This window comes from Rhea pennata, chromosome 26 (assembly GCF_028389875.1).
Source record: "Rhea pennata isolate bPtePen1 chromosome 26, bPtePen1.pri, whole genome shotgun sequence".
NCBI classification, from domain to species: Eukaryota; Metazoa; Chordata; class Aves; order Rheiformes; family Rheidae; genus Rhea; species Rhea pennata.
This window is the reverse complement of record NC_084688.1, coordinates 2,078,356-2,106,338: the sequence shown is the minus strand read 5'-3', so window position 1 is coordinate 2,106,338 and position 27,983 is coordinate 2,078,356. Positions and strand designations below refer to the sequence as shown.

Sequence of the window (27,983 nt, the reverse complement as noted above, 5' to 3'; positions counted from 1 at the left end):
CCGGTCCCGGTGTGCGCCCGGGACTGGTCCTGGCGTGTCCCGGTCCCGGCGCCCCGTCGGTGCCGGTCGTTGCGCCCGTCCCGGTGCCGGTGCCGGCCAGCGCCGGTCGCTGCGGCCGCGGGGCCGGTGGCAGGGCCGGGGCCGGTGGCAGGGCCGGGCCGGGCCGCCGCGGGGCCGCCCGCCGGGGCGGTCCCAGCCGCGCCGCGCCCCGCCCGCGCCCTCCCGCCGCCACCGCCCGCGGGAGGCGGAGCCGCAGCCGGGACCGGGCCGGGGCCGCGGCCGGCGCCGAGCTGAGCCGAGCCGCGCTGCGCCGCGCCGGGCCGAGCCGAGCCGGGCCGGGCCGGGCCGGGCCGGGCCGAACTGGGCCGCGCCGCGTCCCCATGAATGGCATCGCCTTCTGCCTGGTCGGAATCCCGCCGCCCAGCCCCGCGGTGAGCGGCACTGGGAGAGACTGGGGGCACTGGGAATGGGAGGAGTGGGGACCAGAAGGCACTGGGGATGGGGGCAGTGGGGACCGGGAGGCACTGGGAGGCACTGGAGGGTGTGGGGGGCAGGGTTAAGGGAGGCTGGAGGCACAGGGCAGCTGTGCCCGGGGGGTACTGGGAGAACTGGGAGACGCTGGGGGTGAGGGAGGGGCCGGGGCCCGACCGTGGCGCTGGATGGAGCAGGCGGAGGCGAGGAGGCCGTGGCAGAGTCCTGGATCTGCCGGGGGAGCCGGCGCTGCGGCTTGGGGGGCGCCGGATGGGCCGGCGCCGAGGCCGCTGACATGGGGGTGAGGTAGCACCGGGGTCCCCAGGGACAGGCGGGGTAGTGGGGTGCTCCGGCCCTGCGCCGGCGGTGCCGGGCTCCTCGGGAACGCTGCTGGGATGCCGGAAAGCCACTGCCTCGGGGGGCTGGCACCAGGCTCGGGGGCTCTTGGTGCGGGGCTTGCCTGGAGCCGTGGGGCCAGGCGGGCGGCGCCGGCCGCGGCACCCTCGAGCGTGGCATCGTGGCGGCAGGGGGTCCCCGCTGTTCCCGCGCGCGCCCACGCGCCTTCCCTCCGAAGCTCCCAGCCAGCTCCAGCTCCAGCTCCGACCCCCCGCAGTGTCCAGACCGCTCCATCCTCGCCAGCCCGGCGGCTCGGCCTGGAGCGCTTCCCGGCTGTCCCGAGCCGGCCCGCTCGCGCGGCCGAGCAAGCCGCAGGGACGTGCTTCCAGCCGCTCGAGTTTTCCCTTCGGCGCGGATCCCCCCGCCTTGCGGCGGAGGCGGCCGGGGCCGGGGGCGGCGCGGGGCGCCCGGCCGGGGCGCGCGCCCGCGCCCGCGCGAGCCGGTATGCAGGCCGCGGCGCGCGCTGGCACGGCGCCTGCGGATTGCAGCGCCGGTTGCACGTCCTCGCCCCAGAGCTGAATTAGGCCTGTGTTCCTCAGTTCCTGGTTATTTGAACTCGGCTTCTCCGGCCCCGCGATGCCCCTAATGACCGGCCTCGAACGATTAATTGGGGTGTGCGAAATGCCTCGGATATGAGGAGCGCTGCCCGGCGCAGCGGCTGAGGGTTAATCACGGTTTCTCGCCGGATTCCTCGGCGCTTACTCTCCGTCGGTGCGTGCTGGGCGTTGAGCTGTTTGGAGTGTTTTTTGAGGCTTTTGAAATCCATTTTATCTGTTGTTTTGCTGCATTTCTAGGTGCTGTGGCACAAAAACATGCCACGCTGGTGCGGGCCGAGGGCTTCGGCCCCCACGGGCGCCCTCGCCGCGGCGGGGACGAGGGCCGGGAGGGGACCTGCCTCCCCTGCGAAGGCGCTTTGCAATCCCGCGGCGAAAGGCGCTGCAAAGCGCAAAGCCGGTGCAACCGCCGCTGCCGCGGAGCCCCCCAGCCCGCGCTCCCGCCGTGCTGCTCTGCCTGTTCGCAGGAGCTGCCCTGCCGGTCCAGTTTCTTATTTTTTTTTTTTTTCATGTCTGTGTTGTTGTTTTCTTTCTGAACCCTGAACTTGAAAGACAGGAAAAGCCTGTGCTCGGGGTTCCCGCCGCAGCCCGGGCTCGCGAGCGCGAAGCCCGGCAGCGGGGCAGCGCCGGGGCCGCGGAGACGCCCCACCGCTTCGGCTTCTCACCCGGAGCGCACGCCGTGGCCCCGCGCCGCCGGCCCTGGCACTCCTATCCTGCCCCGCGCGTGAATGCCACCCTGTCACCGCCTCTCGGATTTGGGTGACTTTTATTTTTATTTATTTTTTTAAGGCCTTCCCGGAGAGTGCTGTCCGGACGCCGCGGGTCACCAGCCCCCCGGGCTGTGCGGTGTCCGACTTTGCAAGCCCGGCAGCGCGGGAAGGAGTGACAAAACATCCTGTCTTGGGGTCCCTTCTCCCCGGGCTCGCGGGGGATGGTTTCTGGGTCGGTTTGCGCTTCCGCTGAAGCCCAAAGGCTCCTCTCCGGCGCTCGTGCCACGAGAGCAGGAGCCGCTAACTCTCGCCACGGGTTTGGAGCAGCTGGGCTCCCGCGTACGCTGCTCCGGCCCCAGCACGGGCCCTCGGAGCTGGGGGGCCCTGGGCGGGCCTGGTCCCCCACTTCATGCCAAGAGTCGCTGACAGGCAAGGAAAAAGAGAAAAACACCCGGGGGGAATCATCCTGGGGAGCTGCTGAGCCTCTAGAACGGGCTTTGATTCTCATTAAGGAAAGAAAAAAGGTCAGGTTTCGAGCTGGTGCCGTCCCATTAATAAACCAGGTTCGTCCTTAGCAGGCAGCAGGACCTGGTTGTGAGAAGAAATGCAGATAGATGGCCTATTTTAAGCACTCAAGCTGGAAAATATCGACCCAGCCGCCTCTCGGCCGCGGGCGCTGGGCCGTGCCGCGGCCCCGGCGAACCCGGCCGGCGGTGCCCGGGACTCGCTCGCCGGACGCGTCCGGCCGGCCGGTTGCTGCCGCGGTGCCGGTGGGAGTTGGGAGGGCAGGAGAGGTGCCGGGGGCAGAGCTCGTGCCCCCCGCCCGCCCGCACTCGCCGCTCCAACAGCTGAGCAAGGGGAAAACGCGACGCGGCCGCGGGCCGAGGGGCGGAAACCCGCGTCCTGAGTCATCGGAAAGCAGCCGAAACGAGGAGGCGCCGGCGGCCGCGCCGCTGGGCTCGGTCCTGCTCGCGCGCCCCGGGCAGGGGGGGCCGCGGGCTTCGCCGCCCTGCAAGCCCCATGCCCGGCCGCGCACGGGGGGCCGCGGCGGCGCAGGCGGCGGGAGCCGCGGGCAGCCTCCCCCGGCCCTGCCGGCTCGGATTTTCCGCCGCGGACGGAGGGGAGCAGAGCGCAAGGTGCCTCTCGGAGCCGCCACAGGAAATGGCTCATTGTTAGCGCCGCTGGAAAAAACAAAAAGACCCAAAAAATTACAATAACGAGGCCAGCTTCTATTTGAGGGTTTCCATGGGAAAAACAGGAAACGGAATCCTGTTGGTTTTCTAGGGCTTGCTGCCGATAACGCCGGTTTTAGGACAGCGCGGGCAGCGAGGAGGAGGAGGAGGAGGAGCTGGGAAAAGGGCAGCTGCGCCAGCGCGCCGGGCAGGCTTCCTCCGCTGCCCCGAGGCCCCGTCCCACTTCCCCCGGGGCCGCGAGAGAAGGAGCCCGCGCGCCCGCTCCGGTGTCCATGCACCCACTCCGGCACCCGCTCCAGTGACCACTCCAGTGCCCATGCACCCTCTCCAGCATCCGCTTCCGTGCCTGCCCCGGTGCCCATGTACCCACTCCGGCACCTGCTCCGGTGCCCGCTCTGGTGCCCATGCACCCACTCTGGTGTGTGCTCCGGTGCCCGCTCCTGTGCCCGTGCACCCACTCCGGCGCCTGCTCCGTATCATTTCAGCTCAGCGTCGCTGCAGTGAAGGGTGCCGAGCCCTCGGGGCTGCTCCGAGGGCTGGTGGCGCGGAAGCGTCGGGAAGCGGGACGAGGCTCTTCGGCCGCCTTCCCGCGTTCCTCTTGCCGCGGCGGCCGGGGCCGAGCCCGGAGCCCTCCGAGGTGCCGCCTCGGAAGGCGAGCGCAGCTGGAGCTGGCGGTCGGCATGCGGAGGCTGCCGGGGCGGAGATGAGCCGGGCCGGGATGCGGGCGAGGGCGGAAGGAGCCAAGTGGCGTTGGGAAGGGACGCGGCCGTTTCCTTCCCCCCGTTCACGCCCAAGCGGCCGAGCGGGCACCGCCGGGGCTCGCGGCTGGCCCGGCTGGGCGGGCGGCTCCGATCCTCCCTCCGGAGCGCGGGCGCCTCGGGCGCGGTGCACCTTGGCCTCCTTTGCTCCGTGCGTCCCCCCGCGCCAGGCGGGATGAGGAGCGGCCCGGAGCAGCCGTGCCCTGAGCTCGGATGCGGCACCGGCATCAGGGTTTTCCTGGGAGGCTTCTGGCTGCTTTCCCTCTGGCTCTGCAGCACCAAAGCGTTTCCTTTTCTTCCCAGTGCTCCTGCTTCCAGGTCGGATGCGGGTCTGCACCCGGCCGCGGGATCGCCGGGCGCGAGGGGGCCTGACGGGGAGGAAGGGGCACGCGCAGGCTGCGGGCAGCAGGCAGGCGCTCCCCAAATCCCCGCTGAGCTGCAAAGCTCTTCAGCCGCCTTTCGGGTTAAAGAGAATTAAAATGCTTTCTCCTGCGGGGTGTTAATGCGCCGGGCCGGGCCGCAGCCAGGCGTCGCGGGCGGCTGCTCCCGTGGGTGCTCACCCGCGCCGGAGCCCCGCCGGCTCGCGGGGGGCTGCTCCGCTCCTGCCCCCAATCCCCACGCGTCCCCCGAGGGTTTTCCATGTGGTGGCATCCTCTGCCGGCACTGCCCCGGGCTGGGCCCCGCTGCCATCCTGACTGGAGCATCCCCGCTCCCAGGAGCATCCCCGCTCCTGGCCGGAGCATCCTCGCTCCCTGCTGGAGCCTCCTCAACTGCCACCTTGGCCCTGGGGCCTGAGCTCTTTATCAAAGGTGCCGGGGTGGGATCCGTCCTCCCCGCTCCATCCGGCCGCTGGGACCCGCTGCAGGTGGGAGCAGGGAGTCGCTTTTCCATATAAGGGCTGAAAATCAGTTATTTTCTCAGCCCAGCGCGCTCTTCCCTGAAAATCCCATTAAAAGCTCATTTTTCTGACCCTAATCGCAGCTGGGCCGTGCGGGAGGGATTAACGTTTGCCCTTCCCTCCCTCCCCCGCGGTCCGCTGTGCTGTGCCGTGCTGTGCCGTGCCGTGCCGTGCCGCGGCGGGGAGCGATGCCGCTTGCCCACCCCGCCGGGACGCGGGCCGGTCCGGGAGCTGCCGGACAGCTGCAGGCGAAGGGGCTTTGGGCCGGCGAGGTGCTGGGTTGGCGGCTCGCGGCCGTGGCACCGCAGCGGAGCCCTCCCCGCGCGCGCCGTCCTGCGAGGCCCCGGGCAGCTCCTGCTCTGACAGCTCGGGGGCTCGGGGTGGGCTTTACGTGCTGGGCGATGGGGGCTGTTGGAAAGACCTCCCCCAGCTCCAGCTCCAGCTCCAGCTCCAGCTCCAGCTCCAGCTCCAGCTGCCCCGGCGGGATTTGCTGCTCCCCGGCGGCGGAGCGAGGTGGGGAGGGTTGATCACAGCCGCGGCTGAGACCCCGCTCCGGGCAGGCGCTCGGCGAGGGGGGCGGCGCGGGCAGAGCCGGCGCGCCGTGGCGGTGTCAGGGCCGGCAGCTGTCCGTCCCTCTGTCCTTTATTCTTCCCCAAAGCGTGACGTTATCCGCGCCGCGCGCCGGGGGTTAGCGATGCTCCCGCAGCTGGCGGCGCCGGCCCGCGTGCGCCACGGGGGACATGGGGAAGCGGTCCGGCGGGCGAGCGTGGTGCGGGGCTGCCCGCCGTGCTCTGCCCCTTGCACGGGGCTCTGCTGCTGTTGCCTGGCTCTTCCGTGCCTCAGTTTCCCTAAAGGGGCGCTCGGGGATCCCGCTCGCGGCTGGATCGGTCGCGGGTGGCTCACGGGGCCGTTTCCTAACGATGCCCCTGGGGACCGCGGGGCCGGATCGGGCAGTGGCGAAAGCAAATCCCGCCGATGCTGTAAGGAGGCCCGGGGCTGCGCGGAGGAGCCGGCAGGAGGCAGAGCCGGCAGAGGGCTCTGCGAGCTGCCCGCGGCCTGCGTGCACGGCGCGGCGCGGCACGGCACGGCACGGCGCAGCGTGCCGCCGGCGGTGCATGCCGGGAGCCCGCGCCGTTCCCCCTTGCTCCTGCTTGGCTGTGTGTTTGGGACGCCCCCGTGCACAAACACGAGCGTGCTGGAAGGCGCCCAGGCGCGCTCGCGTCCCTGGGGAGGGGGGAATGTGCCCCCGCGAGCACTGCCCGGCCCTTTGGGGCTGGGCTGGAGGAGCCCCCCGGGGCCCCGGCCGGCACCCTCGTTTGCTCCAGACCCTCCGCATCGTGCCCGCGGCGGGCCCACGGGGCGAGCGACCCCTTCCCCCGCGGCCGCCCCCTGCGAGGAGTCGGGCCGCGGCCGCCCGGTCCTTTCCTGCCCGTGTGCTCCGTGCGAGCGGAGGCGGCAGGATCAGACCCTCGCTCTGCGCCGGCCCCGGGGCGGCCGAGCTGCCTCTGGCTGCCTGCATGCGCGGGGCGGGGGGGGTATGTGTGTGGCCCCGCTTTGGGACTCTGTTTTTAATTTGCAAATATGGGGAGAGCATGGAGGCCAGGGTGGGGGGGGAGCCCCCCACTACCCCCCCCACCGCCCCCCCACCTGGGAGCAGGCCCGAGTTGCAAGCCGCTTTTTCCCTTTTTGCATGGTTTTAGCGGGTGGGTGCGAACGAAGCCCCCGCCCCGGCCGCTGCTCCGCACCGACAGCTGTGCCCCGGCCTGTCCCGCTCCTCCGGCTCGGCAGGGGCGGCTCTGCCTGTCGGCACATGCCGGGGCGGCTCCGCACCCCCGGGCGCGCTGGAGGACGGACGGGTGCGGGAGCCCCCCGGCACAACCTCCGCGTGGCCGCGGCACGGGGCGGGGTGGGGGGGGGCCAGGGCAGGAAGGAAACGGCAGGGATGTGTCTCCCACGTTTCCTCTTCCCGTTTTTCCCTCCCTGGCCCGCCGGAGCGGGGGCATTTAGATGGCTCCCTGGAGACACGGCTGCCACCGAGCCAGTCCAGCCGCCCCCCCGGGCTGGGCTCGGGCAGGGCCCCGGTGCCTTGGCAAGGGCGGGTGCCGGGGACATGCCCAACGCTGCAGCGCTGGCGTGCAGGGAAGGGGGGTCTGCAACCAGGGGACCGTCCCCTTGCTCGGGGCCGTCTCCCATCACCCGGCCGGCGTCGGCACAGCCGGCGGCCGTGGGAAGCGCGGAGGGGGCCGGCGGTGCCTCGCACCCCGCCTGGCCCCGCTTTGATCGTGGCGGCAGGGAGGGGAGGGATAGAGGAGAGGGGGCTGCGGCCGCGGGAGCGGAGCCCCCGGCCCCTGGATGAGGGCTGCAATCCCAGCAATGCCTGGCATTTCCCCGGAGCGGCCGCACATGCCTCTGCTCGGCCTCCAGAATGGCAGGAATGCTGCGCGGGACCTGCTGCCGCGGGGCCGCGGCGCTGGGCGCCCCGGCACAGCTCGCTTGCCCCATTTTGGACCCCTCTGCCAGCCTGCGGGGGGGGTGGTGTCCCAGCTCTAAAATCCCCTGCCTGGGGGCTCCTGGCATGTCTCCCGGGCCTTCGGCACCTCCCTTCCTCCTCCTCCTTGCCGCCCCGCTGCCGCTGCGCACCAGCTCTCCCCCGCCTCACTGGAGAGGCTGGGGCCGGAGAGGGCCGCGCGTCTCCCGTCCCCCTCCCTCCAGCGTGGGGGGCAGCTCCCTGATCCCGGCGTGGGGGTCACGGCTGCCCGCGGCCGCAGCCACGTTTCAGCACACGGCGAGGGCGGCTCGGCCGGGTTCGTTGCCGCTGTGCCCCGTCCGAGCATCCCCGCGGTGGCACCTCCCCGCTGGGGGCAGCACAAATTCCCCCCCGGCTTTGGCTGCAGCAGAGGCCGCGGGACCCCGGCCCGTGCTGCGGCCGGCCCTGCTGCCGGGCCCGGGCCCGTCCCGCCGGGGCCGGGGAGGGCGGAGGGGGCTCTCGGAGCCCCCCCCCCCCCGGCTGGGTTCCCGTCACGGAGGGTCTGGCAGCGGCTCGTCTCCCCGCTTCCTAAGGAGGACGGGCTGCTGCCCGGGCGCCGGAGGGGGCTCGCCGGCTCCCGGAGCCCCGGCTCCCAGCGCTGTCCCTCCCTCCCTGCTGCCCTTGCCCGGGGCATCTCCCGAGCCCGGGAGAGCAGCGAGCGCTGCCCTCCGGAAAACCGGCGGAGGAAGGAAGGAAGAGGCCGGGAGGGAGGGCTGGGAGGAAGCAGGGACGGTCAGATGCTGCCTGGGGTGATAGAGGAAAAGGAGGGGGGTGTTTAAAAAAAGGAAAAAAAAAAAAAAAGGGAAAGTATGGGTGAAACTGCAGCGGGCGGGGGGCGCCGGGGCCGGCCCAGCGCGGCGGGGGGGGCGGGGGCTGGGCGCGCCGAGCGCTGCCGGCGGCGCAGCGCAGCGCAGCGCAGCGGAGCCCAGCGCAGCGCAGCGCAGGCGGCAGCGGGGCCGCGCATCGCCCCGGCGCTTTTTGCTGAACTCGGGGCGGGGGGGAAAAGCGAGCGAGGCGGGCGGCGGCCCCCGGCGATGGCTGCGCCGGCCGCCGGCTGAGAGCTCGCCCGCCCCCCCCGCGCCGGCCGCGGCCGCATGGTGCAAGAAGGCGCCGGCGCGGGCGGCCGGGGGCCCCGCGGGGCTGCGCCGGCCGCCGGGCCGGGGCCGGGGCCGGGGCCGGGGCCGGGGCCGGGGCCGGTGGTCGGCAGGGCGCTGTGGAGCGTGGAGCGGGCCGGCAAGAGCTGGCGCTTCGAGCGGGCCGTCGGCGTGGACTGCAGCTCGCCCGAGCCGCGCTGCATCTGGCTGAGCAGCCTGTGCCGCGCCGGGGCGGCCGCCGAGCGCCCGCGGCCCCCGCAGCGGAGCCGCGCCGGGCGCCGCCGGGTGAGCCGCGCCGGGGGGGCAGCTCCCGTCGGGGGGCTGCGCTGGGCCGGGAGGGGGGGCAGCTCCCGTCGGGGGGCTGTGCTGGGCTGGGTGGGGGGGGGCAGCTCCCGTCGGGGGGCTGTGCTGGGCTGGGGGGGGGGGCCAGCTCCCATCGGGGGGCTGCGCTGGGCCGGGAAGGGGGCAGCTCCCGTTGCTGGGGGGTCCCGGCTCCCGTCGGGGCTCTGTGCAGCAGCCGTGGACGCTCCCCTTCCTCGGCCGGGAAGGTTGTGCGAGCCGCGGCGGGATGGCGGAGGGCTTTGCCCCGCTCTGCGGGGCTCGGGGGGGCTCCACGGGATGCCGCGGAAACGCTGCTCAGTTCGGCGGGTGGGACCCGCGGGGGACGAGCTCCCTGCCGCGGCTTGTCCCCTCCGTGGGGTGGTCACGCGTGGCACGTCGTGACGAGCCAGCCCGGTGACAGGCCGCTCAGAAACCACGACAGGATTGGGGGGGGGGGGAAGGGAAATGCGGTGTGCTGCCGATCACGGGGCGGGGGGCGAAGCAGGGGGCCCGCCGTGGGCCCGCCGCGGCGCGGGGGGTTCGGGCCGCCGGGATGCGCCGGCCGGCGGCGGTGAGTCAGGGGCGGGCAGCGCGCCCAGCGCCGAGCTGTCGCCCCGGCTTGCACAAACGGTTATTGTGCGAGCCGCGGTGCGTGTCCTTTACAAACAAAACCGGGACGGCGTCGTGGAGTGGGGGGGGGGGGGCCCGGGGGCGGCCGCGCCAGCGCTCCCGGGCCCGTCGCTGACGCCGCGGCGGAGGGAGGCGCAGCGCTGCTCGGGCGCCGCTTTTGCCAAGTTTCGAGCGGTTCGGCAGCGAGGGGCGCAGCGAATGCCCCCGCACCCCCGGCCCGGGGGGGGGGGTTCAGGGGGGCCGTGCCCCTGCGGAGGCGGCTGCCTTTGGGGGGGGCGCGTTAATGAGGGGGCTGCAGCTGGCTGGAGCGCGCCGCCGGGTTTGGCGTGCTTCAAGCGAAGCCCCAAAGCGGGGCGATAGCTGGCTCCCCGCGGGGAGAGGGGCCGGGCAGCCAGGAGCAAGTGGCAGAGGGGAGAAACCAGGAGCGCGCGGGGGGCTCGTGGCCCTTTTATTCCAGGCGTGCTGGAGGCTGCGGCCAGAGCCGCGGGAGCTCGTACAAGCCCGTAGCCGGGGGCTTCCCAGCCCAAAGCGGGGGCTGCTCAGCGCCGCTGGGGTTCCGGCACTGATTCCCTAGGGACCGGGTGCGTGTTTCTGAGCGAGCCCTTCCTCCGCTGGGCGAGGGGGTGTTTTTAATGCTAGTGTTGCCGCGGCCCTTGTGCAGCCCCGCCGAGGGCTGTGTCCCTCGTGGGGCCGGGCTCCCGGGGTGCCGCTCACAGGGAGGGAGGGCAGAGATTTGCTCTCCGAGTTACGAGTGGGTCGGGCGGGTTTGCAGGGTGGGGAGCCGGGTGCGCTGGCACCCGCTCGGGCGCCCGCAGCATCTGCCGGGCTGGTCCCATCCAGGAGCCTCGACGGCCGGGAGGGAAGAAACTGCGGTCAGGTCCCCTCGCGGGTGTCGTGCCAGCGGCGTGGGGGGAGAGGGCTGGCGAGGGGGGTCCCGGGGGCCCCGGGCTGCTGCTGGGGCAGGTGGTGCTGGCGCTAAGTGCTCCGTAACGGGCACGTTGGGGCCACGGCTCGGGGCCGCTGCGGAGAGCGGTGCTGCTGTCTCCACCGTTGCCGCCGAGGCTTGTCGGTGCTGGTTAAAATCAGCGGGGCACATTCAGCTGTCAGCTTAAAAATAATCCAGCGCGCCGGCAGCCCGGACGACGGAGAGCACAGATGGGGAGAGGCGCCGTGCCGCGCCGCGTCGCGTGTGCCCCGCGGCGAAGCGCCCGGTCCCCGCGGCGCGCGGGCTCCCACGTGCCGTCCCGCGCGGGTCCCCCGCCAGCGGCCGGGACGGGGCGGTGCGGGCAGGGCTGGGGGTCGTGGCCCACTGTGGGGCTGGGAAGTGGGCACGTAGGCAGCCCTGCCCCGCTCCCGCGGCCGCCGGCCAGGGCGTCTGCCGCTGCCCGGGGATGCCGGGCAGCCGGATGGGGAGGGATGGCAGCGGCTCGGGGAGGAAGGACGGGGCTGCGCTGGGGCTCTGGGGCGTCTGCGCGGGCCGGCTGGTGTTTGCGCTTCCCTCCGCGGTGGAATAGCGAGGGCTCGGGGCGCCACAGCAGCTCGCGGGGCGGCCCGTGGGGGCCCGCAGCCGCCCCCTTGCTTTGCCGTCACGGGCTGAAGCACGCTTCCCTGCGGCTCCTGATGCCAGTCGCTCCCCCGGCACCGAGTTTCTGGGGCTGTGAGTCCTGTTTCCAGAAAATGGCTGTGCCGGGGCAGGAGAAGATGGTGGGTTTGCTCCTGCGGGGCCGGGAGAGGCAGCGCGCCCACGGGCGCCGGCCGCGGCGATGCCCGGTGCTCGGGGCTGCGGTGCCCGGCGGAGGCGGCCCGTGCGGCACGTGCCGGCGGCCGTGGGCTCGCCGCGTTCACCCGCCGGCAGCGAGACGGCTGCTCAGCACGGCCGAGACGAGGGCTTTTTGTGCCGGTTCCCTCCTCTCCTGCCCGCCTCGTCTCTGCCTGGTTTTGCCTCCTCTGCCTCGTCCATCGCTTCGCCTTCGCTTGCCGCCCTCCACGGCGCCCGCGGTCCCGGGCAGGCGGCAGCTCGATCCCAATGCCCTCGGCCCGAGGATGGGCTGCGCGGCGTGCGGCTGCCGCTCAGGCCACGGCGCCGTGAACGTTAGCAGAGCCGCCAGCGGGGACGGGGAAGGCGCTCGGAAAGGACCCCCGTGTCCCCCCATCGCCGTGGGGCTGGCAGTTGCCGGCCTGGGGGCTCTCGGCTCGCCGAGACTCTGTCCCGGCCCGCCGGGCCCTGCCTGCAGTTACCCCCTACCCGAGTCCCGTTTTCTCCGGTTTTAGTTGAGGTTTGTGCCGCAGGGACGGTGCCGGGGCCCCGGTTGACGTGCTGCCAGCTGTGCCGCCAGCTGTGCGCCGTGGGGTGGGGACAGGGATGCCGCGGAGAGCGGCGACCCCCTGCCAGTGCCCCGCATGCTTGGGGTTTCTGGCCCGCTGGCTGCAGGCAGATGTTGGGGCGCAGCCAGATGTGCGCGACCTGGCGGCTCCGCTTCGCCCCACGGTGCCAGCGGTGCCAGCGGGGCGGGAAGGGGCTCGTGCCGGCGCCGCGCAGCGCTTCCCCCGGCTTCTCAAAGCCCGGGCAGGTAAAGGCCTTGCCAAACTCGCCGGGGCCCCGGGCCTTCGGCCAGCCGTTTCTCAGCTCCCGCGCTGCGGCCCCGCGACGCGCTCGTGCCCCTCGTCTGCCCGGCCGCGGGGCTTTCCCGTGCCGCTGCCTCCCGGCTCCGGACCGGCTCCAGCATGGCGTGCCGGGCTGGCCGGGGGCGAGAGGCCGGGTTCCTGCAGGAAGGGAGTGAGGAGGAGGAGGAGGAGGAAGCAGCAGCTCAGCCCCGGAGCGCTGAGCGGTGGGATCCGCTCCGGGAAGCGTCCGGTGCCAGGGCGCCGAGCGATGCCAGGTCCCTGCCCTTGCTCTGGAAAGCGGTTCTGCACCTCCAGCCAACTGCATCCCCAGAGGCCTCTTTCCAGCTTGCCCGCGGCTGCTCCCGGTTATTACCGCGGTGTGTAACTGGAAGGGGACCGTTCGTCGGCGCAGCCCCAGCTCCTCCGGCCGCGCCGCCCCGACGCTCCCCTCCTCGCCGGCTCCCGGATCTGCTTCAGATCCCCCCACTCCGTGCGCGGGGCGCCGGGTCCGGCCCCGGCTCCCAGCCCTTCCCTCGCTCCGCTGGCACCATCCCGGCGGCTCCGGAGTCCCGGCGGCCTGCAGGCAAGGGGGGGCGAGCGGCCGCGGATGGAGCTGCCGAGAGCACTCGCGAGCACCGGCTGCAGCTTGTTTTTCCCAGTTGTTCCCAGCGCACCTTCCCCCCGAAGCGTTGCTGCAGGAGCTGCTGGGCGAGGGGAGCCCCGGGGGTGCCCGCGGCGCGGGTTGGGGGGGCAGCTCGCGGCGGCGGAGCCGAGGTCCGGGAACGGGCATTTCCCGGGGCGCCGCCTCGGCCCCGCCGCCCGAGTGACGCGCGGCTCCTCGTTCCCTGCAGCCGACGCCGGGCCGGGGAGATGGGGCCTCGCCGAACGACCACGCGCCCCCCGAGGAGCCCTTCGCCTGGGCGGGCCCGAAAACGGTGGCGCTGCGGAAGAGCTCGCAGGGGGGCTTCGGCTTCACCCTCCGCCACTTCATCGTCTACCCGCCCGAGTCGGCGGTGCACTCCTCCGGCAAGGTAGGGCCGGGGGCCGCACTGGGGGGCCGGACCCCGCTCCGGGGGGGGGGGGGAGGTTGGGGGTGCTGATGTGAGACCCTTCGCTGCGGCAGAGCACGGCGCGGGGCAGCCGCGGCCCCTCGCGCTGGTCCGTCACCCGCCCCGAGCCGGGGACCCCCGAGGGCTGGGCGCTGCCCCACGGCCCGCGTGGCCCCGAGATGGGGGGGGGGGAGCCGGCCGCTCCCCGAGGAGCCGCGCTCTGAGCCGAGGAAGAGGAGGCGGCGCTGCCTCCGGAGACATCCTGGCACCTTTCCCTCCGGAGAAGCGGCCGTTTGCAAGCTGCAGGGAGCGAAGAGACCCCCCTCGGCTCCGATCGACGGCCCCGCCGCTGAGGGCGGGAAGCGTCCGGATGTTTCTTGGTAACGGGTGGAAAAGCCACGAAAAGGCTCTTCAGAGCGGGGGCAGAGCAGGGAGCGTGTCAGCCCCGGGAAGCGTCGCGCCCGCGGCGCGGGCACCGCCGGCGCTGTCCTCGCAGCGTCTCGCCAGCACCCTCGACGGCCGAGGGGTCCCGGGAGCCCCGAGCAGCCTCGGCGGCTGCTGCAGGCGCCGTCGCGGAGGAAGAGCCCGAGCGTGGCGCCGAAGCCCAAGCGAACCCGCCGCGGCCACCTTGCGCTCGGGCCCCGGAGCTGCCGACGGTTGTTTTGGAGGACGCCGGAGCCCTTCTGCGCTGCGTCGGGTCCAACAGCTCCCCGACCCCCCGCAGCTCGTGGTGGCCGGCTCTGCTCTCCTGTGCCGTGACGGCAGCCGTGGGAAACGCTTCCTTGCTGTCCGCGTCCGCGTCTGCTCCGCGACCGGGGCCGGCATGGAGCTGCGCCGGGGGCCGACCCGCTCTGGGCGCCCCAGGGGCGATGCGTCCCACGCCATTGCGCCGGCAGCGTCCTCGGCAGGCTCCGGTCCTGCGTGCGGATCCCTTCGGGAGAGGGACCCCGGGAGCACCCGCGCCAAAGCCGGGCTCAGGCCCTCCTGCTTCTTGCGGCTCCCTCGCCGAGTCCTCCCCTCCCCGTTTCTCGGAGTTGGGAGCAAGCCGCATCTCGCCTCCAGGCGCGCTCCGACCATCCTGCCGAAGCCCGGGATACGGCCGCTCCTGCTGCACCCCGCACCCCCCTCCCCGCGGCATTTGCTCACGGCTCTTCCCTCCCGATTGACGCTGGGAACCGCTGGCCCTGCAGGCCGGGGCGGCACGGCCGGGCCAGCTCGCGCCTCGCCGGCGCTGCCCGCGGCTTTGCCCTCTCCGAGCGGGAAGAGCCGGCGCTCCGGCCCGGCCCCGCGCTCCGCGGCACGGCTCTCGGCCCAGCGGGCTCGCGCGCTGCTCCGTGCCCCGTGGATCCACGCTGGCTGCTCTCCGCCCTGGAAATGCCGTGGGACATGAACCACAGGGTGGGGAGGAATCGCTCGCCCGAGGTCACACCAGGAATCGCTACCCGACATCCTGGGCGTCGTTTGGGACGGTGCTTTTCCCACGCTCCTGCTTTTGCTTCCTCTTCCGGGAATATTTCCTTCCTGCGCTGGAAACGTGGATCTGTCCCCTCAGCGGCACCGTAGCCCTGCGAAGAGGACGTTCGTCAGGAGCCACCGCGGGAGCCGCCCAGCCCCGCGGCGCACCGACCCCCCGCCAAGGACACCTCGACCTGGAGGCGCCTTCACTGAGCCGCCGAGGGAGAAGGGCCGATCCTGCCCGCGGTGCTGAGCCCCACCGGGCCACCGGCGCAGCAAGGAGCCGGCTCAAAGCCTCCTGGCACAGACGCTTTGGGAAAGGGGCGGCGAAGAGCCCAGCGCGCCGCTCCGAGCCCCGCGGGGCCGCCGGGCCGGCAGCGGCGGTGCCGGTGGGCGGCCGGGTCCGGGGGCCGAGTTTCGGTGGGGTTGACTCAGCGGGGAGGGAGACGCGGGTGCTCCGCGTTCCTCGCCCGCGGCGTTTTGGCACCGCCGCCGGTGACGTCAGCCGCTTCGCCGGGGGAGCCGGGTTGCTCCGCCGCGCCAGGCCGGCCTCCGGGATGCTGCGGGGCGAGGAGGGCTGCGGGATGGGGCACGTCGGGGCCTCGAGGGACCCTCCGCGGCCCCGCGCTCCTCCGGCCGGCGTGGGCGTCCCCACGGGCAGCTTGGCGCTTGGACGGTCCCCTGGCCCCAAGGGCAGAGTGTCCCCGTGGGCTGTCCCCTGCCCCGTGTCCTTGCCCGGCCGGTCCCGGGCGTGGGAGAGGGGGGCCGGGAGCCTTGCGCCGCCCCGGCGCCGCTGCTGCCGTCCGCAGCCGCTGTCAGCTCGCATCGCGCCACGGGCAGCGGGAAGCGGCAGCGACGGCCCCTCCGGTCGAAAGCCGCACGTGGCCGCCCGCCGGGGACACGCTTCCCCCGCCGAGAGATTGCAGGGCTAAATATAGCCCCGGCGCCCTGCCGCGCGCCGAGGACGCCTGCCCTCCCCTTCCCCGGGGCTCCGGCGCACCAAACCGGCCTCGTTTGGCTCCTTGCCGCGGCTCTGCCCCGAGTCGGAGCCTCCCCGCAGCCCGGGCCGCCGGCGCTGCTGCAGCGCGCGGGACCCCGCTCCCCGCCTGCTCCCGGGCTCCGCTTACAGCCCGGCAGGATCCGGTGTCAGCAGTTAATTTTACCCTGACGGCGTGGCCCACGGAGGCGCCGGGCGCCTGGAGGGGTGTAGCGGGCTCAGCCGAGCCGTCCCGGCTCCCTCCGCCGCGCGCCGGCCCGTGAACCCGGCCGGCGGCCGCCGGGACCCCTCCGGCGCCTCTGCCCCGGCCCAGCCCGACTTAAGTTTTTCTCTTCTCTCGGCAGGAGGAGGAGAACGGCAACCGAGCGGGTGAGCACAGCGGCCTGGCGGGCGCACGCGCGGGCGGCGCTGGGGCTGCGGGCAGCGGCGGCGATTTCGGGGCGCCGTGCACGGCGGCCGGGGCCGGCGCTCCTCCTGGAGGCTGCCGGTGACGTGAGCGAACGCGATGCCGTCAGAACGGGCGGCCGTGCGGCACGGCACGGCACGGCACAGCGCGGCGCGGCGTGGCACGGCAGCCGGGCTGCAGAGCTGGGCGGCGAAGGCCCTGGGTGCAAAACGCGCTGCAGCATTTGGGCTCCGGGAGGGAGAGGAGGGCGGCGCGAAGGGCGGCGCGTGCAGAGCGGTGGCGCGCGCGTGCGTGCGTGCATGCGTGCGTACATGCGTGTCTGCGTGCACACGCAGCCCACGCGCGCGCGAGGCCGGTCTCGCCTGGCCGGTCGCTCGCTGATGCGCTCTGCCCTCCCGGCGCAGGTCCCCCCCGGGGCCGCCTGGAGCCCATGGACACCATCTTCGTGAAGAACGTGCGGGAAGCCGGGCCGGCGCACCAGGCCGGGCTGCGCACAGGTGAGCCGGGAGCCGCGGGGCACCGCCGGCACGCACAGTCCGGGGTTCCTGGGGAACAAGCACCGTCCTCGCGCCAGCTTTCCCTTCCTTTTAACTCAGCGCTCCCACGCGGCTGGCAGAAAGCCGGAGGTGGTTCGTGGGATGCACCCAAAGCCTCAGCTACCCAGGCTTTTCTTGCTCTTTTCCCCTCTTTTGTTCACTCCTTTTCCTCCCTCTTCTCTCCGGGATGCCCGGAGCAACCAGGGCTCGGGGCAGGGGGGGCTGCTCCGCTGCCCGCGGCGGCGGCTCCGGCGTGCGGGGCCGTCACCGCCTCCCCTGCCCCGCAGGAGACCGGCTGGTCAGGGTGAACGGGGAGAGCGTCGTGGGGAAAACCTACTCGCAGGTCATCGCCCTCATCCAGAACAGGTACCGAACGGTGCGGAGGGCGCGCGGCGCCGGCTGCCCGCGCCGAGCCCGCCGCCCTGAGCCCGCCGCCCCCCTCTCTCCGCAGTGACGACGTGCTGGAGCTCTCCATCATGCCCAAGGACGAGGACGTCCTCCAGCTGGTGAGTCCCTCGTGGTGGAGCCCCCGGGGCCGGCTGGCGGTGGGAGCTGGCAGGGACGTGGGCGGTGGGGCCCGGGGAGGGCGCAGCCCCCGGAGGAGCCGCGGAGGCAGAAATGAAGGCGCTGGAGGAGGCAGCGGGGCCAGAGCCAGGCGCCCCCGGGATGGGAGAGCGGGGAAAGGGCCGAGGAGCGGCTGCGGGGAGCTGCTGGAGCCAGCCCCGGGCATCGGGGTGGGGGCGACGTCCCGCTGACCCCCCCCCGCTGTGTCCCCCGCAGGCCTATTCGCAGGACGCCTACCTGCAGGGCGGCGAGCCGTACTCCGGCGGCGCCCAGAGCATCCCCGAGCCGCCTCCCGTGTGCTACCCGCGCAAGACGTACCCCTTCCAGGCGCGGGAGACCGCGGCCGCCGAGCCCCCCCGGGGCCAGCCGGCGGACGCCCCGACCTGCCGGCCGCCCTCCTCGGACCCCTCGTCGCCGCCGCGCGCCGCCGGCGCCCGCAGCGAGGCCGCCCGGGAGCCGGCCGGCGGCCGCAGCCCCGCGCCCCGCGCCGCCGCCGAGCTGCCGCCCGGAGCCGTGCCCCGCGGCCGGCTCGCCTCCGGCCCCCGCGCCTGCCCCGGCTCCTCGGCGTCCTCCCCGCCCGACCGCTACGGCATCCCGGCCCCGGAGCACCGGACTCGCTGCGGCGCGCCGGAGGGCGGCCGCCCGGCGCCCAGCCGGCAGGAGTGCCAGCAGGCTCTGTGCCGCTGGTTTTGCAGCCGGGAAGCGCGGCGGAGCGCCTCGGAGGAGCGCCGGCACGCCATGCCGCCCCGCTCCCGCAGCGTCTCCCACGACCGCCTGGGCGGCCCGGCGCCGGCACCCCGGGGCTGGCCCCACAGCGCCTCGCACGACACCCTGCTGCCGCTCCCCGGGCAAGGCTGGGCGCACCGGGCCCGCTCCGACGACCACCTGGGCGCCCGCGGGCGCTCCGCCGAGGCGCCGGAGCCCGGCACCCCCCGCTCTGCCTGGCCGCCGGAGAAGCTCTGCCGTGCCGTGCCGGCGGCCGGAGGACGTGCCGGCCAGCAAAGCTACGCGCCCTCCTCCTCCTCCTCTTCCTCGTCCCGCGAGCCGCCCGCCGCCGTGCAGAAACACCCCTCGCAGCCCAACCTGCGGAGCGCGGACGACGCCGGCTACATCGGCTACCGGAGCTACAGCCCCTCGTTCCAGCGGCGCACGGGGCTGCTGCACGCGCTCTCCTTCAGGGACCCCCACTTCGGCGGCCTCCCCACCTTCAGCATCCCGCAGCGGCCGGGGCCCAGCGCCGCGCCGGGCCCGGCCGGGGGGGCCCCCGCGCGCCCCGGCCCCCCGCCCGCCCAGGCCGCCGCGGAGCGGGCGAAGGCGGAGAGCGGCGCCCGGGCGCCGGAGCCGCCGGCCGAGCCGCGCCGCGCCGACGTGGTGCTCCGGCAGAAGCCGCCCACGGGGCGCAAGGTGCCGCCTCCGCTGCGGCAGATGAACTTTGTCTTCCCCGATGACGCCAAGGAGACGGACATTTGCGACCCACCGGCCGGCGGCGAAGGGCAGAGGCCGGCGGCCGAGCGGCCCGGCCGGCGCGTGGCCCCCTTGGCAGCCCCGGAGGACTCCCTGGCCTCCATCCCCTTCATCGGTGAGTCGGGGCGCCTCATCCCCAGCTTGCCCGGCCTCGGAGCATCCTTCCGCAGCCTATCGCTCTCGTGCTGCCCCCCGCCCCGGGGACGTGCCTGCAACGGCGGGGCCGTGCCAGCGTCGGGCTCCATCCCCCCCGCCGGCCGTGGCTCGGCACGGCTGCTCGGCAAGGCCTCGCGCAGCCGGCAGAGCTCCCAGAGGGGACCCCGTGCGCGGGGCCGGACTGGGGTGCAGCGGGGCCGGGTCTCCCGCGGGGCCCGCGGGGGACGGAGGTCGCGTCTCCGGCCAGGACAGCAGGCTCCTTGCTCCGCCTGGTGCCAGCAGCGGTGCGGGAACCCGGTGCCCGCCAGAAGGACCGGGCAGGGGGCTCTTAGCGGGGGCTTTCCCCTCCCCTCCTGCAGCCTGAAACCCGTCTCGCCTCCCCCCCTTGCAGACGAACCCACCAGCCCCAGCATCGACCTGAAGGCCAAGCACGTGCCCGCCTCCTCGGTGGTCTCCAGCGCCATGAGCTCGGCGCCCGCCGTCACCGCCAGCCCTTCCTCGCCCACCTTCGCCTTCGCCCTGAGCCGGCACTACTCCCAGGACTGCAGTAAGTGCCGGCGCGGGGCCGGCGGCTGCTCTCGGGGTCCTCCCGCCCCAGCCGCTCCTGTCGCCTCCCCGGCCCGGCTGCTCTCCCCTGCGCTCAGCGCCCTCGGCCCGCCCGCGCAGCGCGGCCCGCTGCGGACCCCCGCCGGCCCCTTTGCTTTTCGCCGCACGCCCTCCAGCGTGCTTGAAGTCACGCGACGGAGCGGTCAGGAGCCGGAGGCAGGCCCAGCCCCGAGCCGAGCCCCTGCCCCGCGCCGAGCCGAGCGCGGCCGCTTGGCACCCCGCTCCGGCTCCTGCCGGCATCGCCCCCCGCGCCGCGGCCCCGCGTCTCCTCCGAGTCCCCCGGCGCCGACCGGCGTGTCCCTTCCCGCCGCAGGCAGCATCAAGGCCAGCCGCCGCTCTTCCTACCTCCTGGCCATCACGACCGAGCGCTCCAAGTCATGCGACGATGGGCTGAACACGTTTCGGGACGAGGGGAAGATCCTAAGGTAGGACCGGCCCCGGTCCCCATCCCGGTCCCGGCACGTGCTGTCCTTCGCCTCCAGCATCCCTCCGGGTCGGGCTCCGCTCACGGGAGGCTGCTTCCCTTGCAGGAGGATGCCGAGCCGTGTCCCCAGCCTCCGGATGCTGAGGAGCTTCTTCACCGATGGGGTGAGTGTTGGGGGCCGGCGGGGCTTTGGGGGTCCCTGGGGGGGGGGGCTCCCTCCGCGTGGGTCTCGCTGCGGGTGAGCCGCACCGTCCGGCCCCGCACGCGCTCTGGGTTTTGGCCCCGGGCAGTCGCCCTGCTTGCCAGGGCAGGGCCACCCGGTCGCGAGCCACGTGGCTCCGTCCGTGGGACGTCCACCCCGGCATGGTGGCCCTGACGGGGACGGGGATGGGGACGGGGATGGAGATGGGGATGGAGATGGAGATGGGGATGGGGATGGAGATGGGGATAGGGATGGCGATGGGGTTGGCCATGGCCGTGGCCGGGGGATTGCTGATGGGGATGGAGCGAGCGCGGGCGCCGCCAGCCCCGGGACCCAGCGCCGCCTTCTCGCCCCGTGCAGTCTCTGGACAGCCTCGGTACGTCCGAAGACACCCGATCCAAAAGGCACTCAACGTCCGACCTGTCGGACGTCACGTTCAGCGACGTGCGCAGGGAGGGCTGGCTCCACTACAAGCAGATCCTCACCAAAAAGGGGAAGGTACGTAGGCGCCACGCACGCCGCCCGAGCCCCGGCCGCCGCCGCGGCAGCCCGCCCGCCCCGGACAGCGCAGCGCCGGCCCCGACGCAGGCAGGGAGAGACGGCGACGCCGAGCGGAGCCCCGCCGACCCGCCGCGGCCCCCGGCGCCTCTCACAGCCTTGCCCCCCGCTCCGTTCTCCCCGCAGAAAGTTGGCGGAGGCATCCGGCAGTGGAAGCGCGTCTTCGCCGTTCTGCGCACCCACTCGCTTTACCTGTGCAAGGACAGGCGGGAGGCGGTGACCTGCGCCCCACCACCCCCAGGTGAGGAGGAGCAGCCGATCAGCATCCGAGCGTGCCTGGTGGACATTTCCTACAGCGAGACCAAGAGGAAGCACGTCTTCCGGCTGACGACCGCTGACTTCTGTGAATATCTCTTTCAGGCAGAGGATCGGGAAGACATGCTGGCCTGGATCAAAGTCATCAGGGAGCACAGCAAGGCCGAGGGCGAGGTGAGAGCCACATGGGGCTCCCGGCTGCCTCTGGCTCTCCCGGCACTAACCGCCCTGGCTCTCTCCAGCTGTTTGCCTTGCGCTGCCTCCCCAGGCCGCGGCCGGCGCGGAGCCGCCGAGCGGCTGGGGACCGTCGCGCCGCGCGCGCCTGCGCCCGCCCGGCCGTGCTCCCGGCGGTGCACGGCGGGCTCGGCGTCCCGCCGCGCCGTGCCGGAGCCTCGCGGGCTCCCGGCGTCCGAGAAGAGAGCGTCTCCGTCCGTCCGGGGCGCGGGGCAGGGAGGCGCCGAGCGCAGGAGGAGGCTGCGGCGGCGGAGGGTCTGCACGGCTCTGCCGCTGCCCCGCGGCAGGCTCGGCCGCGAGGGCCGCCGGGGCCCGTTGCGGGAGCCGCCGGGGGCGGCGTCGGGCAGCGCCGCGGTCTGCGGCCGGCGCGGCGACGGCGCGCGGCGCTCGCAGGCTCTGAGCCGGGGAGAGCTGCTCCGGCGACGCGGCCCCCGTGCGAACGGGGTGCGCGCGCGGGGCTGGATGCGCCGGAGCCGTCCCGTCCCGCCGGCGCCCGTGAGCCGGGCAGGGCTTGGTTTGGTCGCGGTGTCGGCGCCCGGGTCGCGGCAGGCGCGGCCGTCCCTGGTGGGCGCAGCGAGCTCGGAGCGGTCTCTGGTTCTTGCCGTGTGCGCGTTGGCCGGACGAGCGGAGCGGAGCCGCGGCGCTCGGCGCGGGGACCCCGCAGCCGGAGCCCGGAGCGGGCGCGTGGTCGGTCGGCGCCGTCGGGGGTCCGGGCTGCCGGCCGGGATAGCCGCCGGTGCCCCTCGGAGAGGTTGTTGCGTTGGACGTTGTGTCGCCTCGCCGGCGGCTCCGGCGAGGGCGGACGGAGGCGGCTGCGCCGCGGAGGCACGCTGGCGCTCCGGGCGCCCCGCCGGCCCCTGCGGCCGGCACCGGCGCGGCGCCGCGGGAGCGCTCTGCGCCGGCACGGCGAGCCCCGGCGCGGCCCCGGCCGGGGGGCTCGGCACGCCTCGGAGACCCGCCTCGGCAAGGAGCGCCGGAGGCTCCGTGGGCTTGCTCGGCGCCGCCGGGGAACGTGCCGCTCAAGCTCCCCCTTCCCCTCTTCTCTCTGCCTCCCCAGGACCCCGGCTTTGCCAGCCAGGCGCTTATCAACAAGAAGTTAAACGACTACCGGAAAGTGAGGTACGGAGCCGGGGCCGGCGCGGGAGCGGGGCCGGGCCGCGGCCGCGAGCGGAGGAGCCCGGCTCCGCCGGGATTTCGGGGCGTTGGGGCGGTTGGTGGCCCGGGGCGGCGCTGCCCGCACCGAGAGCCCCGCAGAGCCCCCGGCGCCGGCTTATTCGCCTCGATCCGAACGCGGTGCGGCGGCCCGGGGCGGCGCGCGCTGGGGCCGGCTGCGGTGCTCCGGGTGAGAACGGGCCCCGTTCTGCCGCACTGGCTCCGAGCGAGGGGTTAAAGCGGCGCGGAGCGCCCCGGAGGTGGCTTCGACGCCCCTTGCCCGGGCTGCGGGGTGCAGCTGGGCCTGGGGGTGGAGGGGGGGGTGCCCGCGGGGCTGCCCTGCCCGGCGCGGCGCCGAGCGGGTGCCGGGACCCCCGCTGAGCCCCCGCTCTTCCCCGCAGCCCGTCCGGCGCGAAGGCCGACGCGTCGCCCAAGGGCTCTCGCGGGCTGGGGATCAGAGCCGAGTTCCTGAAGCCGACGGGAACCAGCGCGCCCCGGTCCCCGCGGCAGGACGCAGGCGTCGCCAAAGGTGGGCGTCTGCCGGCGGCGCGGGTGGCCACCGCGCTCGTCCCCGGCCGGGGTGGGGGGCACGGAGAGGGACGCTGCTGCCGCTTACCCGCCGCGATTTCCTTCCAGATGAGAGCAGCTCCCAAAAAGCCCCTTGGGGCATCAACATCATGAAGAAGAACAAGAAATCTGCCCCGCGCGCCTTCGGCGTGCGGCTGGAGGACTGCCAGCCCGCCGCGGACAACAAGGTAGCGCCCGCCGCCGGGCCGGGCGGGCGGGAGGGCGCGGGCCGCAGCGCGCCCCGGCCGCCCCGGCGGCGCGGCCCCGGCCGGCGCGACCCTCAGGCGCTGCGCGTCCCCGCAGAACGTCCCCCTCATCGTCGAAGCCTGCTGCAAGGTGGTGGAGGACAGAGGCCTGGAGTACATGGGCATCTACCGGGTGCCCGGGAACAACGCCGTGGTGTCCAGCCTCCAGGAGCAGCTCAACAAGGGCTCCGCCGAGATCAACCTGCAGGACGAGGTGAGGCCGCGCCGGCGGGTCCCCGTCTCCCCGCGATGCTCCCGGGCTCCGCGCGGCTCCGACGCGCTCCGGGCTGGGTGGCGAGGGCGGGATGGGTGGTGGCCTGGGGACACCGGTGTCCCCGGCATCTCCCCGTGGAGGGTGTCACTTGCTGATGGAGGGGCGCCGCGGGGACCCCTCCCCGTCCCCTCCTGGTGCGCTCCGTCGGCAAAGCGCTTTCCCTGCCGGAGGGGGACGTCTGTCCGGCCGCTCTCACAGCCGCAGAGCTGCTCCCCGGTGTCCGCCCCGGTGCCGGGGCCGGTGCCGGTGCCGGGGACTTCACGAGTGCTGCCTCCAGCGGGGCTCGGGCTGGGTTTGCCCCGGCTGCTCCCCCTGAGCATCCTCTTCTCCCCCCGCAGCGGTGGCAGGATCTCAACGTCATTAGCAGCCTGCTGAAATCCTTCTTCCGAAAGCTCCCCGAGCCGCTCTTCACCGACGGTGAGTCGGCCCGCGGGCGGCTGAGCCCCTTCTGCTCCTCGTGCCCCCCGCTCCGGCCCCGCTGCGCCGTCCCGCCGGGCGCCCCGCGTCTCCGGCCGGCGCTCCGGGGCCGCCGCTGAGCGCCTCGCGCCCCGCTTTCAGATAAGTACAACGACTTCATCGAGGCCAACCGGATCGAGGACGCCAGCGAGAGGATGAGGACCTTGCGGAAACTGGTAGGCGGATGGGGCAGAGCTGGGAGTGGGGGGACTGCGGGCTGCCTGGCCGGGGTGGGGGGCACGGCGCCCGGCAGCCCTCCCTGCGCGCCGCGGGCCGGGAAGGGCGAGGGATGCGGAGAGGAGCGGAGGGGTGAGCCGGCGTCTGCCCGCAGATCCGGGACCTGCCAGGTCACTACTACGAGACGCTCAAGTTCCTGGTGGGCCACCTGAAGACCATCGCGGACCACTCGGAGAAGAACAAGGTACCGTCCGCCCGCCGGGGCCACGGGGGCGGCAGGAGGCCCGGACTCCTGGGCCCTCCCGGCCGGGTGGGTGCGGTGGGGAGGGAGACGGCGCCTGCTGGACCCCGCAGCTGCGGGGAGGGTAGGGGCATGCCGTGGGGCGCCGTGGGGCCGGCGGTAACCCCAAGCCCGCTTGCAGATGGAGCCCCGAAACCTGGCGCTGGTGTTCGGCCCCACGCTGGTGCGGACCTCCGAGGACAACATGACCGACATGGTGACGCACATGCCCGACCGCTACAAGATCGTGGAGACCCTCATCCAGCACGTGAGTGCCGGGGCGGCGGGTCCCCGGCGCGGGGGGCTGCGGCCTGCCCGTGCCGGGGCGCCGGGGGGCACCGCGCGTCCCTGGCGAAGACGCGCTGACCTCGCTCCCGTCTCCCCCCGCAGTCGGACTGGTTCTTCAGCGACAAGGAGGACAAGGGCGAGAAGGTGAGTCCCAGGCGGCTCCGGCGCCCCGGGGCGCCGCCGACCCTCCTGCCGGGCCAGAGCCCCCCCGGCCGGGGCTCACCGCCGCCTCCCGTCCCGTTGCAGACCCCCGTAGAGGAGAAGGAGGCTCAGTCCGTGCCCAACATCGAGTACCTGCTGCCCAACATCGGCAGGACCGCGGCGCCCGGCGATGCCTCAGGTGAGGAGCCGGGGCCGGGACACGTCCCCGCTGCGGTCCGGGCTCGCGCCGACCCCCCGCGCCCGCCGCCGCGCACCGCTGCCGGCCCGGCTCCGCTCCGGCTCTCCTCCCGCCTTTCCGCCCGCGCAGCCCCCTGCCCCGCGCCGGCGGGACCCTCTGACGTTCGACTGATTTCTTATGTTCTTTCCTTGAACTCCTCTGTGCTGTCCTCTTCCTCCTCCTCCTCTTCCTCCTCCAGCGGACCTCCTCGAGAGCTAGAGCGGGTACAGTGCTGCTGCCTGGGGGCATTGCTCACGCGCTAACTCCTCCGGGCGACCCGAGAGAGCGGGAGCGGGAGGGGACGGGGCAGGGGGACGGGGGCCTGTCCTGCCCGCGGCGGTGCTGGGCGCTCCGGCACCGATGCTCCGGAGGGTGGGTTGGGGGGGGGGGGGAAGCCTGACACCCCGGGGAGGGCTCAGCTCTGGCATCCTGCCTCCTGCTCTCTCGTCGTCCCCGGGCCGGGGCGCGCGGGGCGGGAGAGGGTCTCCGCCGCGTCGTCCTCGTCCTCGGCCCCGTCCTGGCCGCCCACCACCGGCGCGGCCCTGGCCGCACACTCCGCCGGCGGTGCCGGAGCCGGGGCACACGGCTCCCCCCACCCGGCCACCGCTTCCCTCCCCCCATCCCGGCTCCCGCAGCCGCCCTCTCCGGGCGCGCAAAACCCCTCGGCTCCGGCGTCCCTGCCCGGACGAGCCGCCGGCGCGTGCCCATCCCCGGGGCGGCGCGGCAGCGCCTGTCCCCCCCCCTTCGCCCGCCGTCCCCCTCCGCGCGCCCCGTCCCCGCCGGCGCCCCGCTGACGCCCTCCCTCTCCGCTCTCCTTTGCAGACTTGACCCTCGGCGTCTCCGCTAAGCCGAAGGTAAGGGGGGGGGTCCCGGGAGCGGGGCAGATCCGGGCGCGGGACGGGGCGCAGCGCCCGGAGCGCCGGCGCTCAGTGCCGCTGTCCCGGCAGGGCGCGCGGCCGCCGCGGAGGGAGCCGCGCCGGCGGGAGCTGCTCGCCATCCCCTTCATCTCGGCGGCCAACCGCAAGAGGAAGAAGCGGCGGGAGGCCGAGTGCTTCGGGAGCAGCACGGACGACGACTCGGAGCACAGGGACGCCGGGAGCCGGGAGCAGGAGGGCGAGCGGAGCCCGGCCGCCGGCGCCTGGCCCGCGGCACCCGGCCCCGAGCGCCAGAGCTGCCCGGAGGCCGGGAGCGCCGGGGCCGAGCCGGCGCCGGACGCCCGCTCCATCGTGTCGGGCTACTCCACGCTGTCCACCCTGGACCGCAGCCTGTGCTCGGAGGCGCGGTCGGTGGCCGAGAGCCGGGGCGAGGAGGCGGACGACGAGCGCAGCGAGTTCAGCCACGTGGAGACGGACACGGAGAGCCCGCGGGCGGCGGGCGCCGCGGAGCCGCCGGAGCCGCCGCCGGGGCGTCCCTCCTTCAGCTCCCGCCGCCTGGTGCAGTGCGACACGCTGGCCCGCAGGAAGCCGGCGCGGCCCCGGCCCCAGGCCGAGCCGCGGCCCCTGCTGCGGGAGCAGCTGCGCCTGCGGCTCCGCGCCGCGGCCGACGACGCCGGCGTCCGCCTGCGCCGGGCCCCCTCGCCCGAGACCCGCCGCAAGAAGAGCGGCTGGCGCCGGCACACCGTGCTCGTGCCCGGCGGCCTCAAGGACCTCAACTTGAACGAGTGGAAGGAGCAGTGGGGCCGGGGCCCGGCGGCGCCGCCGGCACAGCGCCGGGCCGACCAGGACTCGGGGCTCAGCAGCCTGGAGTCCACCAAAGCCCGGCCCGCGGCCGAGCCGCCGGGCGCCCGCAGCCCCCCGGGCAGCCCCGGCGCTTCCCGGCGCTTGCAGCAGCCTCTGTGACCGCCGCGGGCTCCTGGCGGCGGGGACGGCCGGGCAGCGGTTAATTTAAGGACTCGTTTGCTCTTGTATTTAATTGTGCTCCAGACAAGCTGCTTCTATTTAACGGTTCCCCTCGCGCCGAGTCTCCGCGGCCCCCGGCGCGGCGCGGCGCGGCCCCGGCGCTCTCCGAGCTGGCGGGGACGGCTCGGGCGGAGGGGCAAAGCCACCACGTCCCGCTCGCCGTGGGGGACACGCGGGGTCCCCCGAGGGGCCCGAGCCCCCTGCCCCGGGGCCACGCGCAGCAGCCCCATCCCCGGCGCCGCGTCCCGGGAAGCGCCGGGATCCCGCGGCTCTGCCAGGCTGCCGAGGGGTCCGCGGCCGAGCCGGCTGGGCGCCTTGCAGCCGGCGGCTGCCCCAGGCCCCCCCCCCGCCCCGGGCACCGTCCCCGGCGCTGGGCGGCGCGGAGCGCGGGCGCTTCCCGGGCACCGCCGTGCCCTTGCGCTCGCCCCCGGCTCCGGCAGCACCAGCTCCCCCCCCCCCCGGCCCCTTCCAGCTAGAAATGTCTCCGCTCGCGTTTCTAACACCCGGCCCGGCTCCTGGGGCTCTTCCTCCCCCCTCCCCTCCCCTTCTCACCCGTGTTTGGCAACGTCGACCCTAAAGGCGGCGCGGGGAGGCTGGCGGCAGCCCCCAGCGCCGGGCACCGCGCGGGGCCCCCGCCGCGGCCGCCCCCCCAGCGGGGTCCCGAGGGGTCGCAAGTACAAGTCACTGTTACTCAGTTACGCGTTGGTCTCATGTTATGCAAATATTTGCTGTAAAGTTCCCCCCTCCCCGCCCTTCTTCTTCTTTTCTTTTTTTTTTTTTTTGTAAATATTGTCTCTAAATGTGTAACATACTACAAAGGATTTATATGGATTTTTTAAGAAGTTTTGCTCAGCCGAAAGACCAGCCGCGACCACACGAAGTGCTGGACCAGTGTTGACTTTTTAAACCCTTCTGCATGTGTATTTCCCCCTTGATGTGTTGTAAGAGTCGGACGTGTATCCGGTATATGCAAAACTGCCAAAAAAAAACGAAAAAAAATTCCCCCCCCCCCAACAAAAATGCCCTGCTTTGGAAACTGTCCTCCCACAAGTCCTGGTCTATATATTGGAAATAAAGTGGTTATCTGAGGAGAAGGTTTCCTGCACTTATTGCTCCACCTGCTTGGGTTTTCCCCAGCCTCGGGCACACCGATGCGCCCAGCGCCCGGCGGAGGGGGGTCCCGGCTCCCGGCAGCAGCCCGGGAA

The 27,983-nt window shown here is 74.0% G+C and overlaps 1 protein-coding gene across 1 annotated transcript; it reads left to right on the top strand.

Moving 5' to 3' along the window:
- Positions 1-384: 384 nt before the first annotated feature.
- On the top strand, positions 385-27,872 carry ARHGAP23 (Rho GTPase activating protein 23). The gene is made up of 24 exons (XM_062595643.1): positions 385-431; positions 13,008-13,187; positions 16,002-16,026; positions 16,468-16,560; positions 16,887-16,965; positions 17,051-17,105; positions 17,380-18,742; positions 19,175-19,330; positions 19,703-19,814; positions 19,920-19,977; positions 20,376-20,513; positions 20,700-21,002; positions 22,120-22,181; positions 22,616-22,743; positions 22,851-22,969; positions 23,085-23,240; positions 23,639-23,717; positions 23,859-23,932; positions 24,088-24,177; positions 24,356-24,481; positions 24,604-24,645; positions 24,748-24,841; positions 25,703-25,734; positions 25,828-27,872. The coding sequence occupies exons 4-24, from the start codon at positions 16,494-16,496 to the stop codon at positions 26,716-26,718; spliced, it is 4,224 nt and encodes a 1,407-aa protein (XP_062451627.1). The 5' UTR covers positions 385-431; positions 13,008-13,187; positions 16,002-16,026; positions 16,468-16,493; the 3' UTR covers positions 26,719-27,872.
- Positions 27,873-27,983: the final 111 nt, after the last annotated feature.